This window comes from Leopardus geoffroyi, chromosome E2 (genome assembly GCF_018350155.1).
Source record: "Leopardus geoffroyi isolate Oge1 chromosome E2, O.geoffroyi_Oge1_pat1.0, whole genome shotgun sequence".
In the NCBI taxonomy this organism is placed as follows: Eukaryota; Metazoa; Chordata; class Mammalia; order Carnivora; family Felidae; genus Leopardus; species Leopardus geoffroyi.
In genome coordinates this window covers 43,529,029-43,547,500 of record NC_059335.1, presented here as the reverse complement: position 1 = coordinate 43,547,500, position 18,472 = coordinate 43,529,029, and the positions used below count along the sequence as shown (strand labels likewise).

Genomic DNA, 18,472 nt, shown 5'->3' with positions numbered 1-18,472 from the left:
TGGGTTTCAAAGCAACTTTATAGAACATAACTATTGCAAATAACAAGAATTTCATATGCTCCTTCAAAATAGAGCTCTACGGTAGGTACTACCATTATTAGCTTTCAAAGATGACTGCCACATGAAAGAGATTCAACGTACCAGATGAGAGAATACGCCTACCTTGTGCATTTATTTTAAGAAATAAATGAGATCTTTAATACACGTCAAGCACTTCCACAAATGGAACCAGTTATTATCACCCCAGCACTAAACAGATTAGAAGGTTAAAAATGTAGGATAGAGGTGGTGACACGTTGGGAGCGGTAATTGAAAAGAATTCCCACAGTACAGGCTCATGACTGGCAGTAGGAAGACTGGGAGAAGAACCACAAAAACTCAGTGTGTTTATACTATAGCTTTATTATAACAGCAAAATACTGGAAACCCCTGTTAAAGCACAGATGAAATCAATTCTGATATAGTTATCTGTAGGTACTAACATGGGAAAATGTCCTAGCAAAAAAGTAAGAGGCAAAATATGCACAGCCTGATCCTAAGAAAGGGTGTAGATATAAACATGTTCTATTTTTATATACACGCTTTACTAAATGTATAAAAAATATACATTATTCCTCTCTGTGATTACTTCTTCGAATAGGAGATTATGGGGGATTTTCATTTTCTAGGTTATACAGGTCTATAATAATAAATTTTTCATAACAAAAAAACTATAAATCTAAAACAATTAAAGACAAAATTCAGTCATAACTTCTGGCAAACTGATATTAAGGTTTCACAAACGTGCGTAGATTTCGAAAACCTCAAACAATACCACAATTCTAATCAAAACAGAATCAGCCTCATCAATAAAGCAACAGCAAAACCACAATTTAGCACAACCACTTCTATCTGCAAAGTACTTATATGTACCTTATCTTATTTGATTCTCACTCCAACCCTATGATTTAAGTAAAGCAGGGATTTTGATTTCAATTTTACAGCTGAAGAAATGGAGGCAGAGAGGTCATATGACTTGCCCAAAGTCACACAGCTATCGGGCGGCAGAGCCAGGAACAATGCTGAAGCCATCCCAAGCCCAAGGCTTTTCTATGTCAATTTCTATGCCAGCAAGCCTGTGATGGAAGGCTATCTCAGCCTGTTCCACATCTGGCTCTTTGTCACAGTCTCTGGAGAGTAGTGACTCTTTTCAAGGGAGCACATGATCCACAAAATTACACAGCCAGACAAGGAGCACACTGGAAGGACACCGTCACCGCAAGCAAGGGCAGTGGTAGTGCTACATGGCCCTGACCAGGCACATGCACAATCCTGGGACCAGAACTGCACTCACCATTAACAACTCTCTTGCACTGAAGCATCTTGAGGTCAATCAGCTCCTGCAGAGGAATCAGAGGGCATTTGTCAGTGCTGGTCATGTAGGTAATGGGTACAGGGGGAGGGACCTTCATCACAAACTTAATGGGGGTCACTTGGCCTGTCACCCTACTACTAACAACAAATTATGGCTTTGGGGAAATGTAGTGCTGACCTCCTCACCTAAACATGGCAAGCAGGAGCCTGAGTGAGCTACCCTCAATCAGCTGCTCTTCCCAGGGCCCTTGGAGATGCTGGGGGCCTAGAAAGGGTGAGCCACTCAGGGAGCCAAAGACAAGACAACGGCCCAGATTATGGACACCTAGACACTCTCCTCACCTACTAATCTCAGCTCCAATCAATCCCCTCAAAGAACCTCGCACCTCATCCTTATACAAACAGCAGACAATGAAGGGCTCCCAGGAAATATCCAAATGACAGAAGCGGGACCAGTGAATAAAAGCAGAGGGAGAAGATTTGAGTCTAAAACTCCTGTCCAACATGGGTCATACTGTGTGGAAACAAAAGGGGTGAGCTCTTTAGCTCTGGACATATTCAAACAGACTCAGGAAAGAAAGGACAAAGAGGTTTCTTTTTTTTTTTTTTTTTTTTAACGTTTATTTATTTTTGAGACAGAGAGAGACAGAGCATGAACAGGGGAGGGCAGAGAGAGAGGGAGACACAGAATCCGAAACAGGCTCCAGGCTCTGAACTGTCAGCACAGAGCCCAACGCGGGGCTCGAACTCACGGACCATGAGATCATGACCTGAGCCGAAGTCAGACACTCAACCGACCAAGCCACCCAGGAGCTCCCAAAGAGGTTTCTTCAAAATCAGTATCATGAAAATGAATGACAAGCTCATGTCTCCTGAAGGATTGAGATTCTCTGCCTCTTGGTAGGAGACAACTGTTTTGCTTTGTTCAGCGATCATTTCAACAAATGTGTAAAATAAATCACAAGAGCCAGGCACCTGTCACACTTCCCAGAAACTTATGCCCAGGGGTTCTGGGGGTTCAGAAAAATACAGGAAGGAACTCTGTCCCCTGGTCCTCATCCCCATACTGACTACCCATGAGCCTCAGCAACTCTAGCCAGGTAGGCACAATAGCCTTTGCTCCCTCAGGGGAGCATGTAGGGCTAAAGTGGCCAAAGGGCACCTACAGCATCCGTGGGGCTCCCCCTAGCATACTCATCATCAAGGTTAGTACACACTGTTGGTGTTTCTGTGGCTCCCTACTCCATGTTGCAGTCAGGTCAACAAGTATCTAATGTCCACCAGGCCTGGCCAAACAAATCACCATTACCAAACAGTTATGGATAAACAGATGCCATTTAAGCCCCAAGAATCAATGTGGTGTCTCAAGGGATGGACAGAGCCCAACCAGACCCCTATAGCCAGTGATCTCAGTTGCAGGAGCAAGCAAAAACGCAAGGGGACAAGTGGGTGGCACTGAGTGGCCTGTACTCATAAAAAGAAGTTCTGCAAGGGCGCCTGGGTGGCTCAGTCTGTTGAGTGTCCGACATCAGCTCAGGTTATGACCTCACGGTTTGTGAGTTTGAGCACCGCATTGGGCTCTCTGCTGTCAACATGGAGCCCACTTTGGATCCTCTGCCCATCTCTCTCTCTCTCTGCCCCTCCCCCACTCGTATTCTCTCTCCATCTCTGTCTCTCTCTGTCTCTTTCTGTCTCTCTCTCTCTCTCTCTCAAAAAATAAATAAAACATTAAAACGCAGCAGCAGCAGCAGCAGCAGCTCTGCAGCCAGGCTGGGCTTTGGCTGGAGAGGAGCTGGGTAAAGCAAGGGTGGCCCGTGCTGGGGCCCCAGCCCTGCCAGAAATAACTTGTCCTCCCCAGGATTCCCAAACCACCCTCTGCCGAGTCCACCTTTACTACTTCTTCATATGCCAGTTATAGGTACACCTGTCATATCTTTACCATTAGACTGTGAACCCCCCGAGGAGGATCCTGTGTCCACACAAGAGTGGGCTTTGAGGACCCAGGCCAGGTAGCCTGAGCCCCAAGAGGAGGAGTTAAAGCAAAATGGTCCTTGAGATGTCTTATTTTCTTTTCCGTCGCCCCACCATACCAAAAGAGCTTTTGGGGCCTGGGTACTGTCTCATTCATCTTCAAATCACCAACATCTAGCACATTGCAAGTTCTCACTTAACATCTGCTGAAACCTCAAGACCTTACACAGACCTTACACAAGATCTTACACAAAACCTTTCTCAACTGCTTAAGTGGAGAAATTCATTTAAATTGTCACCAATAAAACCACAAGTGTGTCCGCTTACTCACGTACCCTCAACACCACTGTTCATTTTAGTTAGTTCTATGGGTATAAAATGGAACCTCATAGTTTTGTTTTGTTTTTCACTGTATTTCTTTCCTTAATTAGTGAAAACAAACATTGTTTTTCCAAGTGGGACAGTTTATCATCTGTGAATCTTTGTAGAAAACTGCCTTTTACATCTATACAAGTTGCAGGAAAAAGTCTATTCTTTGTCAAATTGGATATTGAGTTTTTCTGTCTCTATTATCACAAATACTTTTCCTATATCACTACCACTCCTCAATTTTTTTTTACCTACACCCCATTTTTTTTCTATTTTTAATTCACATAGTTGACACCATTTTTTTTTTAAGATTTTATTTTTTAGTAATCTCTACACCCAACATGGGGCTTGAACTCACAACCCTGAGATCACCAGTTGTATGTTCTCCCTGCTCAACCAGCCAGGCACCTCAGCTGACATATAATATTACTTTCAGGTCTATAACATAGTGATTCAACAATTCTATATGTTATGAAATGCTCACTACAAGAAGTGTAGTTAGCATGTGTCACTACACAAAGTTATTACAATATTATTGACTCTTCCCTACGCTGTACTTTTCTTTTTGTTTTTTCCTTTTAGGGAACTATGCTATACTTTTCAACCCTGTAACTTTATAACAAGAAGTCTGTACCTCTTAATCCCCTTCACCTATTTCACACATCCCCCCTACCTCCTCTCCTCTGGCAACTACCAGTTTGTTCTCTGTATTTATGAGTTTGTTTCTCTTTTCTCTGTTGCTTTTTGTTTATTTGCTTTGTTTTTTAGAGTCCACACGCAGTGAGATCACACAGTATTTTTCTTTCTCTGTCTGACTTATTTCACTTAGTATAATACTCTCTAGCTCCATCCATGTCGTCACAAACCTCAATTTCTATCAGACATAACATTCTATTTTTATAGAAGAGACCACCCTAACTTTGCCATGAACAGTGCCTTCTCATTGCTAAATATATCTCTATCGTATGGTTAAGAATATAATTTTAATTGTTTTTTCTTTTTAAAACTAATTTAGCTTTTTAATTTATCTGAAAATTAAGGCCATTTATAAGTCACTTTTTCCTCACATGGCTATCCAATGTTCTGAACATTTAATTTAAGTTGATTTAATTTAATTTAATTTAATTTTAATTTTAATTTAAAAAAAAATTTTTTTTTTTAACATTTATTTATTTTTGAGACAGAGAGAGACAGAGCATGAACAGGGGAGGGGCAGAGAGAGAGGGAGACACAGAATCTGAAACAGGCTCCAGGCTCTGAGCTGTCAGCACAGAGCCCGATGCAGGGCTCGAACTCACGGACCGTGAGATCATGACCTGAGCCGAAGTTGGACGCTTAACCGACCGAGCCACCCAGGCGCTCCAATTTTAATTTTTTTAAAGTAGGCTTCACACCCAACATGGGGCTTGAACTCACAACACTGAGATCAGGAGTCAAGTGCTCTTCCAGTTGAGCTAGCCAGAAGCCCCACAACACTTAATTTAAAAAAAAAATTTTTTTTTAACATTTATTATTGAGAGACAGAGAAGAGACAGAGCATGAGCATGGGAGGGGTAGAGAGAGAAGGAATCCGAAGCAGGCTTCAGGCTCTGAGCTATTAGCACAGAGTCCGACATGGGGCTTAAACTCACAAACCGCAAGAGCATGACCTGAGCTGAAGTTGGACACTTAACTGACTGAGCCACCCAGGTACCTGATCACAACATTTATTTTTAAAATGCCTTATCAGGTGGGAATGCAAGCTGGTGCAGCCACAATGGAAAACAGTATGGAGGTTCCTCAAAAAACTAAAAATAGAACTACCCTACAACCCAGCAATTGCACTACTAGGCATTTATCCAAGGGATACAGGAGTGCTGTTTCGAAGGGACACATGCACCCCAATGTTTATAACAGCACTATCCACAATAGCCAAAGTATGGAAAGAGCCCAAATGTCCATCGATGGATGAATGGATAAAGAAGATGTGGTGTATATATATACAATGAAGTATTACTCGACAATCAAAAAGAATGAAATCTTGCCATTTGCAACTACGTGGATGGAACTGGAGTGTATTATGCTAAGTGAAATCAGTCAGTCAGAGAAAGACAAAAATCATATGACTTCACTCACATGAGGACTTTAAGAGACAAAACAGATGAACATATGGGAAGGGAAACAAAAATAATATAAAAACAGGGAGGGGGCCAAACATAAGAGACTCAAATATGGAGAACAAACTGAGGGTTACGGGAGGGGTTGTGGGAGGGGAGATGGGCTAAATGGGAAAGGGGCACTAAGGAATCTACTCCTGAAATCATTGTTGCACTATATGCTAACTAATTTGGATGTAAATTTAAAAAAATAAAAAATTAAATTTAAAAAAAAGTTAGCATACTAAAAAAATAAAAATAAAATAAAATAAAATAAAATAAAATAAAATAAAATAAAATAAAATAAAATAAAATGCCTTATCAGGGGCATCTGAGAGGCTCAATCAGTTAAGCACCTGACTTTTGATTTTGGCTCAGGTCATGATCTCACAGTTCGTGAGATTGAGCCCCACGTCAGGCTCCATGCTGACAGCAGGGAACCTGCTTGAAAATTTCTCCTTCTCTCTCTCTCTTGCCCCCGCCCCTGTTCACACATACTCTCTCTCTCAAAATAAATGAAATGAAATGAAATGAAATGAAATGAAATGAAATGAAATGAAATGAAATGAAATGAAATAAAATGCCCTATCATTCAATGTATGGGCTTATTCTTCTTTGTCTGTCACATGTTATGCTCCTGTGTCTAAAATATGCCCTGCACCTTCATCTCCTCCATTCTACTGGGTTTGCTTTCTGTCTGAGCTGGTCATAAAGTTTATCACCAGTGTGTCTCTTGGGGCACCTGGGTGGCTCAGTCAATTGAATGTCCATCTTGATCTTGGCTCAGGTTGTGATCTCATGGTTTCTGGGATCATGCCCAAAGTCAGGTTCTGTGCTGATGGTGTGGAGACTGCTTGGGACTCTCTCTCTCCCTCTCTTTCTGCACCTCCCCTAGTCAGATGCATGTACACGAGCTCTCACTCTCTATCTCTCTCTCAAAATAAATAATAAACTTAAAAAAAAAATCCAAATGTCAATCAATTGATGAATGGATAACCGAATTGTGGTGGACACATACAATCATTAGTCAGCCACTAAAAGGAATGAAGCACTGATACATGCGATGACATGGATGAACCTTAAGAACATTATGCTACAGGAAAGAAACCAGGCATAAAAGACCACATATGGTATGATTCCATCTATATGAAATGTTTAAAACAGGCAAATCCATAGAGACAGAAAGCAGAATAGTTTCCAGAGATTGGGAGAGACGGAAACTGGGGAGGGATTGCTAACGGATAAGAGATTTCTTTCTTTTTTTTTGGTTAAGGTGTGATGAAAATGTTCAACAATTGATTGTAGTGATGGATGCACAATTCTGTACATATACATATCTGCATGCAACCATACTCAATAAAGATGTTAAAAAATGCTTAGAGGAACAAAGTTGGGTCAACTGACAAAATTAGAACATGGAAGGTAGATTTTAAAAAAGTATTGTATCAATGTTAAACTTGCTGAAGATGATGCCTATGTCATAACAGTACAGAAAAAAAGACTTTATTTTTAGAAAAAATATATACATTATATATAATATATATACATTAGATACAGCACAATTTATAAAACAAATCAAGCAAAAATGTTGACCATAGGTCAATCTGGGCAAAAGGTATATGATGCTGTCTATTCCTGCAACTTTCCTATAATTTTCCCTTTTTTTTAATTTTTTTTAAAAATATTTTCTATTTTTGGGGCGCCTGGGTGGCGCAGTCAGTTAAGCGTCCGACTTCAGCCAGGTCACGATCTCGCGGTCCGGGAGTTCAAGCCCCGCGTCAGGCTCTGGGCTGATGGCTCAGAGCCTGGAGCCTGTTTCCGATTCTGTGTCTCCCTCTCTCTCTGCCCCTCCCCCGTTCATGCTCTGTCTCTCTCTGTCCCAAAAATAAATAAACGTTGAAAAAAAAAAATTTTTTTTTAAATAAAAATATTTTCTATTTTTGAGAGAGAGAGACAAGCGCGAGTCAGGGAGGGGCAGAAAGAGAGGGAGACACAGAATCCGAAGCAGGCTCCAGGCTCTGAGCTGTCAGCACAGAGCCCAACATGCGGCTCAAACCCACAAACCGTGAGATCATGACCTGAGCTGAAGTTGGACGATTAACTGACTGAGCCACTCAGGAGTCCCTAATTTTTTCCCTCTTTAAAAATTTTATTTTTTAAATCCTTTTTATTTTTTTTTAAGTTTATTTATTTACTTTGAGAGAGAGAGAGAGAGAGAGAGAGAGAAAGCAAGTGGGGGAGGGGCAGAGACAGGGGGAGAGAGAGAATCCCAAGCAGGCTCCTGACACTGTCAGTGCCACCTAGGTGCCCCTAAAAATTTTATTTAAAAAAATTTTTATTTTTTATTGAAGTATAGACATACAACAAATTATCAATAAATCTGAATACTTTTTTAAGTTTTAAAAAAGTATCTATTCTGGGCAGAGGACTTGAATGAAAATTTCTCCATGGGTTCCTGGGTGGCTCAGTCAATTAAGCAACAGACTCTTGGTTTTGGCTCAGGTCATGATCTCACCATTTATGAGTTCAAGCCCACGTCAGGCTCTGCACTACTGGTCTGGAGCCTGCTTAAGATTCTCTCTCTCTCTCTCTCTCTCTCTCTCTCTCTCTCTATCTCATTCTGTATCAAAACAAATAAACTTAGAAACAAAAATTTCTCCAAAGGTGATACACCAATGACCAACAAGCACATGAAAACATACTCCACATCACTCATCATCAGAGAAATACAAATTAACACCACAATGAACTATCACTTTTCACCCATTAGGATGGCTACTATTTAAAATAAAAATAAAAATAAAAATAAAAATAAAAAAGAAGAAGAAGAAGAAGAAAGAAAAGAAAAGAAAAGAAAAGAAAAGAAAAGAAAAGAAAACAGACCAAAGGGGCCCAAGGGATAGCTCAGTTGGTTAAGTATCTGACTCTTGATTTCAGCTCACGTCATGATCTCACCATTTGTGAGATCGAGCCCCCCATCAGGCTCTGCGCTGATATTGTGGAGCCTGCTTGGGATCCTCTCTCTCTCCTTCTCTCTCACCCCTCCCCTGTGCGCGCTCTCTCTCTCCCAAAATAATAAATAAACTTTAAAAAATAAAAATATAAAAGTAAAAATAAATTTAAAAAAAAGAAAAGAACAAATGTTAGCAAGGATGGGCAGAAATTGTGCACTGTTGGTGGAACTGCAAGATGGTGCCACTGCTAGGGAAAACAGTACAGAGTTTCCTCAAAAAATTAAAAATAGAACTACCACCTGATCTAGCAATCCCACTTCTGGCTATATATATCCCAGAATTGAAAGCAAGATCTCAAAGATTTGCATACCTACGTTCACAGCAGCACTATTCAAAATAACCAAGAGGCGGAAGCATCCAAATGCCCATCAACAAAATGTGGCATATACATACAATGGGATATTATTCAGCCTAAAAATAGAAGGAAATCCTGTCACATTCTACAACATGGATGAACCTTGAGGAAGTTATCCTAAGTGAAGTAAGCCAGTCACAAAAAGACAAAAATTGCATGCTTCTACTTACAGGAGGTAGCTAAAGTAGTCAAATTCATAGAAACAGAAAACAGAATAGTGGTTACCAGGAGCCGGAGAGATGAGGTAAGGGGGATTCGTTTTATGGGTATAGAGTTTCAGTTGTGCAAGATGAAAAGGTTCTAGAGATCTGTTTCACAACTTAACCCTACTGAACTGCACACTCAAAAAAATGGTTAAGATGATAAATTTAATGTTATGGTTTTTTTTAACACAATAAAAAAAAATTTTTAAGTACCCATTCTGGCCATCGGGGCCTCTTAAGAACACTGCCTAGGGGCGCCTGGGTGGCGCAGTCGGTTAAGCGTCCGACTTCAGCCAGGTCACGATCTCGCGGTCCGTGAGTTCGAGCCCCGCGTCAGGCTCTGGGCTGATGGCTCAGAGCCTGGAGCCTGTTTCCGATTCGGTGTCTCCCTCTCTCTCTGCCCCTCCCCCGTTCATGCTCTCTCTCTGTCCCAAAAATAAATAAACGTTGAAAAAAAAAATTAAAAAAAAAAAAAAAAAAAGAACACTGCCTCGTCCCTTAATCTTGCTTATTAAAAGTTTTAAATCTAACAGGTAGGTGTCCTCTCACAGTCTGGGCAACTAGAGACCCCTTGTTTTTATAAAAAGGAATAGATACAGGCCACTTGAGGAACTCCTAGAAAACCCCTATCAATGTGGCAGACCTTAGCAGGGATTCAGACTACTCCTCCCTTGACTTTGGCTAAGCTAGTTCATCCTTTCTTCACCTCCAGCTGCTGAAGGCTCTGAAGGGCTTTTAAGCAGGTGCCTGCATGCCTGGTATGCCCTAGATCCTATACTCTGGTTCTGTGAAGTGGGTGGGGTGGTTTAACTAAACCACAGATGGGCCACCTCATGTGAACCCAGGAAGATCATCCTGCAGAGAAATGCCAGCCTGCACAGACAGCCTGCAGAGAAATGCCAGATCCACCAGGGGGCACCAGGCACCATACTACGCCACACCACGCCACCTCCAGTACTCAGCCTAGTCCCTAGCCACCTACCCATGCCAAGCAAAGGTCTCTGGCCAGCTTGCTTCTGCACTCCATAGGGTATAGGCCTGGATGGAAGGCCTAGATGTCCTCTTCCAGAGGCCTCTCTGTTTGTTCATGAGCCATATTGACTCTCCCAGAGTAAGCGTCTATCAAACATGCCAAGGGGGCATCACAACCAACAAAACAAGTTAAGTTCTCTGGGATTTGGTCTTTTGATACCTGTTCCTCAGGCTCTGAGACCACAAGTCCTCACAATCCCTCACAGTCCATGAGTCCTCACAGTCCTTCCTTCCTCCCAATCCCTTTCTAAATCCAAGAGGTTTTTCTGGAGGGCAGGAGGGTGCAGGCCAGGACAGGCTATACCTAACCCATGGCTGACCACTTGGGAGCCTGAGTGTGGGCTCAAAGGATGAGTGACAAGATTAACAATGCTCAGTGCACTACCACATTTCCCTGGGACTGGCCCCTGGACACAGGTTCTTCCCTGCCCTAGGCACATTCTAGCAGCCTGCCCTCAGCACATTCTGGCAGCCTGGAAGGCTTATGGATGCCCAGCTCTCATTTCTTGGACCTCCTTGCCTTTATTTCAACAAACTACTTAGAAGTCGGGTCCTAAGCCTGTGATCCTGAACACGGGAACCTCCTTTTCTGACTCCCACATTTGGACAACACATACTCCCTTCCTCCCATTTCACCTTGCTAGCACCCTAGATGGCTCTGCCCCTGCTGTGCTATAGACACTGGCATGCCAATCCCCAGCCATGGGCATCCCCCTGCCAAGCTTTGCAGATCTCCTTCCCATAAAGTTAAAAATCAGTATGACTATACACACCTAGCTGCTAGGCAAACACCCAGACCATTCTCCACAGGAACAAGACCAAAATGCCCTCACTTTCTTTCCTCAGTCCCCACCCCGCTCCCGCCACCCTCACTGCCAAGATGTGGGACTGGCTTCCCACATCTTGTAAAACAAGACTCTCAGAAAAAACCCTTGGCTTTCCTGCCTTCTACGGTCCTACCACTCTTCTCCTTGCCCTATCTTGGAGCTAAGCCCCACCACCTCATCTAGAATCTATCCCTCCAAGACCAGGCCCTACCTATTCCCCACTGATCTGCCGAATCTTCAGGTCCCTCCTCACTGCTAAGTGCTTCCTCTTATGTTGCAAACATGCAAGTCACCTAAACACAATTCCTTTCAGGGGTGCCTGGGTGGATCAGGAGTTAAGCATCCCATTCTTGATTTGGGCTCAGGTCATAATCAAGCCCCATGTGGGGCTTGACGTGGGGTCCCACACTGGTCATGGAGCCTGCTTAAGATTTTCTCTCTCCCCCCCCCCAAAAAAAAAACAGGGCAGGGGGTGCGCCTGGGTGGCTCAGTTGGTTAAGCGTCCGACTTTGGCTCAGGTCATGATCTTGTGGTCTGTGAGTTCAAGCCTCGTGTCGGGCTCTGTGCTGACAGCTCAGAGCCTGGAGCCTGCTTCAGAATCTGTGTCTCCCTCTCTCACTGTCCCTCCCCCCATTCATTCTCAATCTCTCTCTCTCTCTCTCTCAAAAATAAACATTAAAAAAAAAAAAAAGATTTTCTCTCTCCCTCTGCCCCTCCCCCACTTGCATGCTAGCTCGTGCTCTCTCAAAAAGAAACAAAAAACAAAAAATACCCAATTCCCTTCATCCAGCTTCCTTTGCCTCCACTACCTACATGTACTCTTTTCCTCCCCTCACCTCCTGAATTCCTAAGGGGTAGTGAGCAGCTCTGCTTCTACTTCCTCATTTGCTGCTCACTCCACAATCCATTGTCCTGTCAGATGTATCTCGGTGCACTTTGGATTTTCAAATCAAACATATTTTTGGTCTTTTTGCAATTGGACTTCTATGCATCATCTGTCACACCTGACAAACTTGACTTTTGCCTTCCCTGACACACATTCTTCTTAATTTGCCTATTTCTCTCACTCTTTTACTTTACTTTTCTTTTCTTTTTTTTTAAATTTTAAGTAGGTTCCATGCCCAACATGGGGCTCGAACTCACAACCCTAAGATCAAGAGTTATATGCTGTACTGACTGAGCCAGCCAGGCTCCCCGCTCTTACTTTTCTATCATAAATTACTAGCCCGTCCCTCCCACACACAACATCCAATACATTAGGGTGTACTCTTTCCAAATCCCCTCTTAAGCCCTTCCTTCTCTCTATACCAGTGGCTTTCTTTTCAATGAAAATTTTTTTTTATTTTGAGATAATTAGAGGCTCACATGCAGCTGTAAGAGTGTGAGCTCCTATGTACTGTTTGCCCAAATTCCCCAATGGTAATATCTTACAAAAGTACAGTATAATGTCACAACCAGGATACTGACACTGATACAGTTAAGACACAGAACAGCTCCATCCCCACCGGGATTCCTTGTGTTGCCCTTTTGTAGCCACAGTCCCCATCCCACCACCAGGGGGACAAAAATATCAGAAGCATTTGAGCAGCTTCTTCTTCAACTTCTCACACATACTAGGGGGACATATCAGGACTGGGGCCTGGAGGGAAGCTCTCCAGATAATTCTGTTAGATATCCAGCTGAGAAACACTGCTCACGCCTCCACACTACCCAATATCAGCTACTCCTACAATGCTATTTTTCCTAGAAAATGCTTTTTATTTATTTTTTAAAATGTACGTATTTTGAGAGAGAGAGAAAGAGAGAGAGAGTGCACATAAGTGGGGGAGGGGCAGAGAGAGGGGAAGAGAAAGAGAGAGAGGGGGAGAGACAGAGAATCCCAAGCAGGCTCAGCACAGAGCCTGATGTGAGGCTCAAACCCACAAACTGGGAGATTTTGACCTGACTCCGAAAATAGGAGTCAGACACTTAACTGACTGAGCCACCCAGGCGCCCCTAGAAAATACTTTTTAAACCTTGGTCTGAAGTCATACTATTCTCCAGAGCAGCCAGGACATACACAACCTACCAGTTACTGCCACCAGAAAACCCTACGGCTCCCAAAACCAACCCCATACAGCTTCCTTCTCTTCCTAACCTTGAGTTCATTCATTCATGCACTGAATGTATATTAATTCCTACAGGGGCCAGGGCTGTGACCTGACACAACACTCATCTATCCACCTGGCCCAAGCATTCCGCAATGCCTCCTTGCTGCCCAGGCTCCTGGCCCTCAACAGGGCTTAGAGAACTCCTAAGCATCATACATGTTTATCTCCCACTGCCTTCAGCAGGCACCTGTGATGTGAGTGCCCATTCTGCCTCCCACCAACTCCTGATTACTCCCACCTACAGAGAAGGAGGCTGCACTGGTGAGGAAAAAAAAAAAAAAAAAAGCCCTCCAGGAAAATCAGGAGCCCCTTACCTCACAATACACAATATCTGCTCCATAGTCCAGGGCCAGCAGCCGCATTGGGAGAGTGCCTACCCGAACCATAGGGGCTAAGATGAGTTTGTTGTGGTAGCACAGCGACAGGCTGTGTTCAATCATTCCTCCTCCGATACTGCCTGCAGAAAGGGAAAACAAGAGTCAGAAATCCAAACAAAGAAATATCTTCTGGGGCGCGTGGGTGGCTCAGTCTGTTAAGCATCCTACCTACTCTTGATTTTGGTTCAGGTCATGATCTCTTGGTTCATGAGCTTGGGCCCAGCGTTGGGCTCTGTGCTGACAGTGAGGAACCTGCTTGGGGTCTCTCTCCCTCCCTCTCTCTCAAAAATAAATAAACATTAAAAAAAAAAAGGGAAAAAAAAATCTCTTCTGTTACCCAGGGCAGGCTTTTCCTCTTCTTTCCAACACACAGGACTTTGTTTTCCTTTTCTCTGATCATAAAAATTATGCTTCCTTATTTATTCATCTAAAGAATATTCATTGGGGCGCCTGGGTGGCTCAATCGGTTAAGCCTCTGACTTCAGCTCAGGTCACGATCTCATGGTTCATGAGTTTGAGCCCCACATTGGGTTCTGTAGCACAGGGCCTGCTTCAAATCCTGTCTCCCTCTCTCTGCCCCTCCCCCATTCACTCTCTCTCTCAAAAATAAAAATAAACAGGGGCGCCTGGGTGGCGCAGTAGGTTAAGCGTCAGACTTCAGCCAGGTCACGATCTCGCGGTCCGTGAGTTCGAGCCCCGCGTCGGGCTCTGGGCTGATGGCTCAGAGCCTGGAGCCTGTTTCCGATTCTGTGTCTCCCTCTCTCTCTCTGCCCCTCCCCCGTTCATACTCTGTCTCTCTCTGTCCCAAAAATAAATAAACGTTGAAAAAAAAAAATTAAAAAAAAAAAAATAAATAAACATTAAATAAATAAATAAATAAATAAATAAATAAATAAATAAAATTTATTAAGTCCTAGTCTTGCCAGTCACTGTCCTAGTCTGATACATTAGAGAATGAAACACAAAAATTGCTGCTCTGGTAGAGCTTTCAATCTAGCAGGGGAATAAAGGCAGAAAACAATACATAACAAACTATATAGTATGTTGGAAAAGTGGTAATGCTACAGATTAAAAAAGCAGGGAGAAAGGAAATTGAAAACACTGGGGATGTGACTGACACATAATGCTGTATCAGTTCAAGGTGTACAACAAAGTGATTTGATATACATATATACTACAAAATGATTACCACAATAAGTTACGTCCATCACCTCACACACTAATAATTTTTTTCTTGTGATGAGAACTTTTAACACCTACTCTTAACAACTTTCAAATACACAAAATTATCAACTATAGTCGCTATGTTATACATTACACCCCTAGAACATATTTATCTTCTCACTGGAAGTTCATACCTTTTGACCACCTTTACCCATTTACCCCACACCCCCAGCAGGAAAAATGTAAATAATTGGTATATCAATGGTATATTTTATATGAAAATATTTACATTAAAATATGAAAATATTTATATTAAAATATAATATTTTAAATAGGTAAACCAGGGCACCTGGGTGGCTCAGTTGGTTTAGCGCCCAACTCTTGATTTCGGCTCAGGTCATGATCTCATGGTTCATGAGATGAAGCCCCAAGTCGGGCTCTGTGCTGACTGCACAGAATGTGCTTGGGATTTTGTCTCTCCCTGTCTCTCTACTCCTCCCCCACTTATGCTCTTGCTCTTGCTCTCTCTCTCTCTCTCTCTCTTAAAATAAATAAATACACAAACAAACAAACCAAAAAAAGCTCAAAATAAAATAAATAGGGAAAACAAGATAGACTTCAATGGGAAGATAACATTTGAGCTAAGATATGAGTTATCCTAGTTGATATCTAGTAGAAGAATACACAGAAGAAACAGCCAGTGCAAAGGCCCTCGGGCAGGAGCTTGCCTGGTATGTTAGAAGAACATCAAGAAGACCAACATGGTTGGGACACAGAGAGAAGAGAAACTAATGTTTCTCATTACACGATGTTTCTCAGATACATGATGTCACAGCAGTAAGCAGGTAGGGTCAGATCCCATATGGCCTTTGTTAGCTCTTCATGAAATAGAAGTCAGCAAAGGGTTTCAAGTAGAGAAGTAGCATGACTGAACATGTTTTCTCATGATCACGGTGATTGCTATAAAAAGAGCAGTCTGTTAGGGGCCAGAGTAAACACAGGGAGACCAGGTACAAGGCTCTTTAGTAACCAACACAAGAGATGAGATAATGGTCGCTCAGGCCAGGTGGGGAGAAGTGGTCATATACCAAAAATACTTTGAAGGTAGAGCCAAGAGGAATAAAAAGAAGAAAATCAAAATCCCATATCCCAGAGAGAACTGTTCATATTAATTTATTTATTCTAAGCAAATATGGACCCCTCCAAAAAGTCATAAAGCTGGCTAATCAATGCTGTGTTCTGCTCCATTACTAATACTGTCTCCATTTTCTTTTTACTATTCAGCCCATTCTGGTTGGCCCCCACCTCCACTGTTCTATCAAAACTGCTCTAATTAAAGTCACCAATTACCTGGAAGTTGAGCAATCAACCAGACACTTACTTATGACATGGTTGAAACTCCCCTCTTCCTTGATCTCTCTCCTCCCTGGGCTTCTCTGACCCCACACTTTCCTGGTTTTTCTCCCACCAGTCTGCCCTGCTTTTCAGTCTTCTTTGCTGGTTTCACTTCCTCTACTTACCTGTTGAGGTTCTTCCTTAGTCTTGAGTCCTCTTTCCTTCTAATTCCACACATCCTCCCTTGAAAGTTTATTTACTCCCATGGCTTAAAATGTTGATAAAATGCTGGTGATCTCATACCAACTGCTCAAAACACGTCCCTACCCGGCTATCTTAAGGGCATCTCATACCAAATATGCACAAAACAAGATCTTGATCTGCCCTCCTAAGCCACCTCCTCTGTCTTCATTAATTCATTCAACAGAAATTTATCGAGCCCCTCTGATATGCCAAGCACTGGCTGGCACTAGAAATAAAATGATGAGGAGAAGGAGGTACAGTAGAAGAGAGGGTTATAGAAAGGGAACTTAGAAATACATGTGAAATTATAATCATGTACAGTGCTATGTGAAGGACATGAGGATTTAGGAATTTGTGTCAGAAGGAAAGGGATGGATGGGGGTTGAGGAAGGCTTCCCTTAAGAAATAGTTTCTGATTCGAGATCTCAAGGGAGAGAATTAATCAGGCCAATACATGGAGAGAAAATGTTTCCCATTTCAGCAATTAGCACCTCCATTCACCCAATTACTCATCGTTAATCCACATTCTCCACATTCAATCTGTCACTAACTCCTGTGAAACAACCTTCAAAATATAACTCTAATCCATCTGCTTTGCTCCAGTGCTATCCATCTCCAGTGCTACCACTGTGCACAAAGCCAGCCTCCTAATGGGTCTCCCAAATCTAATCTTACCTCCTCCTATCCTCTTTGTGATACTGCGTGGCATTTGAAAAAGGCAACTCTGATAATACCACTCCCCTGTTTATACCCTTCAATGGCTTCCCACTAAGTTTAGGATAACTCCCAAACCCTTCTGCTGGCCCAAGAAGCCCTGCATGACCTGTCCCTGCCCACGTCTCCAGCTCACCTTGAGCCTTTCTCCCACTCACTCTCCTTGCTCTGGCCACACTGACCTTTGGAAGTCTCCCACACCAAGACCTCTGCTGCCCTGGGGCCCATGTACTCGCAGTCCTCTGTCTGGAACACTCTCCCCGACTCAATCACACACACTCCCACTAAGATCCTCTTGACTTTGAATGTCCCCTTTTTGGAGACATTTCCCTACCAGACAACCGTACTTCAGGTCCCTGGTCACGTGCTCTCACAACACTCTGTGCTTCCCGATAGCTCAGTAACAATCCATGTGTTCACACTTATTTGTGTGGTCTCTTCTTTAACCCTTAGCTGGTCCTCTAGATCACCAGCACAACAAGTTCCATAAAGACAGGAGCGTGGCTGTCTAGTTTACTGCCAGGCTTTAGCACGGAGCCCAGCACTTGCCCCTTAGCAGCTGCTTTGTAAGGAAGGTGTGACTGAACACTCACCTCTCTGGTGGCTGAGGACACCCTCCTGCAGCGTGGTTGATCCAGGAACTCCCTCTGGCACCAGGCCAGCAGTGCCTGACAGGGCCTGCCTCCACGAAGGCTCCTCTCAGAGAAGCTAGGCAGCCCTACCCTTTCCCAGCTACTGGCACAACCATTCACCCGGCCCTGAGATCACACCCAGATCACCATTTTAGCACAAACAGAAACAGTCTCTCTACCATTCTTTCAAGGAAGGGCTGGTCTTCTCTATGACAGTTTTGATTGCCTTCTCAGACTATAACCTTAACTTCAGTCGCATGGATACAAAATTCCATTAGTTATAATGCCTTCAGATTGAAGATAACAGTATTCAGGAAAAGCAATGAATGGAAAAAACTTTAGCAGTCCCATCCATGTAAATTTTCCTGTAGACTACGACCTTGCTTAAAAAGCAATTTCTTTAGGGGCGCCTGGGTGGCGCAGTCGGTTAAGCGTTCGACTTCAGCCAGGTCACGATCTCGCGGTCCATGAGTTCGAGCCCCGCGTCGGGCTCTGGGCTGATGGCTCAGAGCCTGGAGCCTGTTTCCGATTCTGTGTCTCCCTCTCTCTCTGCCCCTCCCCCGTTCATGCTCTGTCTCTCCCTGTCCCAAAAATAAAT

The 18,472-nt window shown here is 43.1% G+C and overlaps 1 protein-coding gene across 4 annotated transcripts in view; it reads right to left on the bottom strand.

Moving 5' to 3' along the window:
- Positions 1-18,472, bottom strand: part of DUS2 (dihydrouridine synthase 2) — a 51,053-nt gene that overhangs the window by 24,391 nt on the left and 8,190 nt on the right. For 3 of the 4 annotated variants that reach the window (XM_045443247.1, XM_045443248.1, XM_045443246.1), the window contains exons 2-3: positions 13,724-13,866; positions 1,334-1,379 (exon numbers count right to left, since the gene is read on the bottom strand). In XM_045443247.1, the coding sequence (XP_045299203.1) occupies positions 1,334-1,379; positions 13,724-13,866 (189 nt within the window). Of the gene's footprint in view, positions 1-1,333; positions 1,380-13,723; positions 13,867-17,835; positions 18,181-18,472 lie in introns of those variants that run through there. The other variant, XM_045443249.1, reaches the window with a different exon arrangement.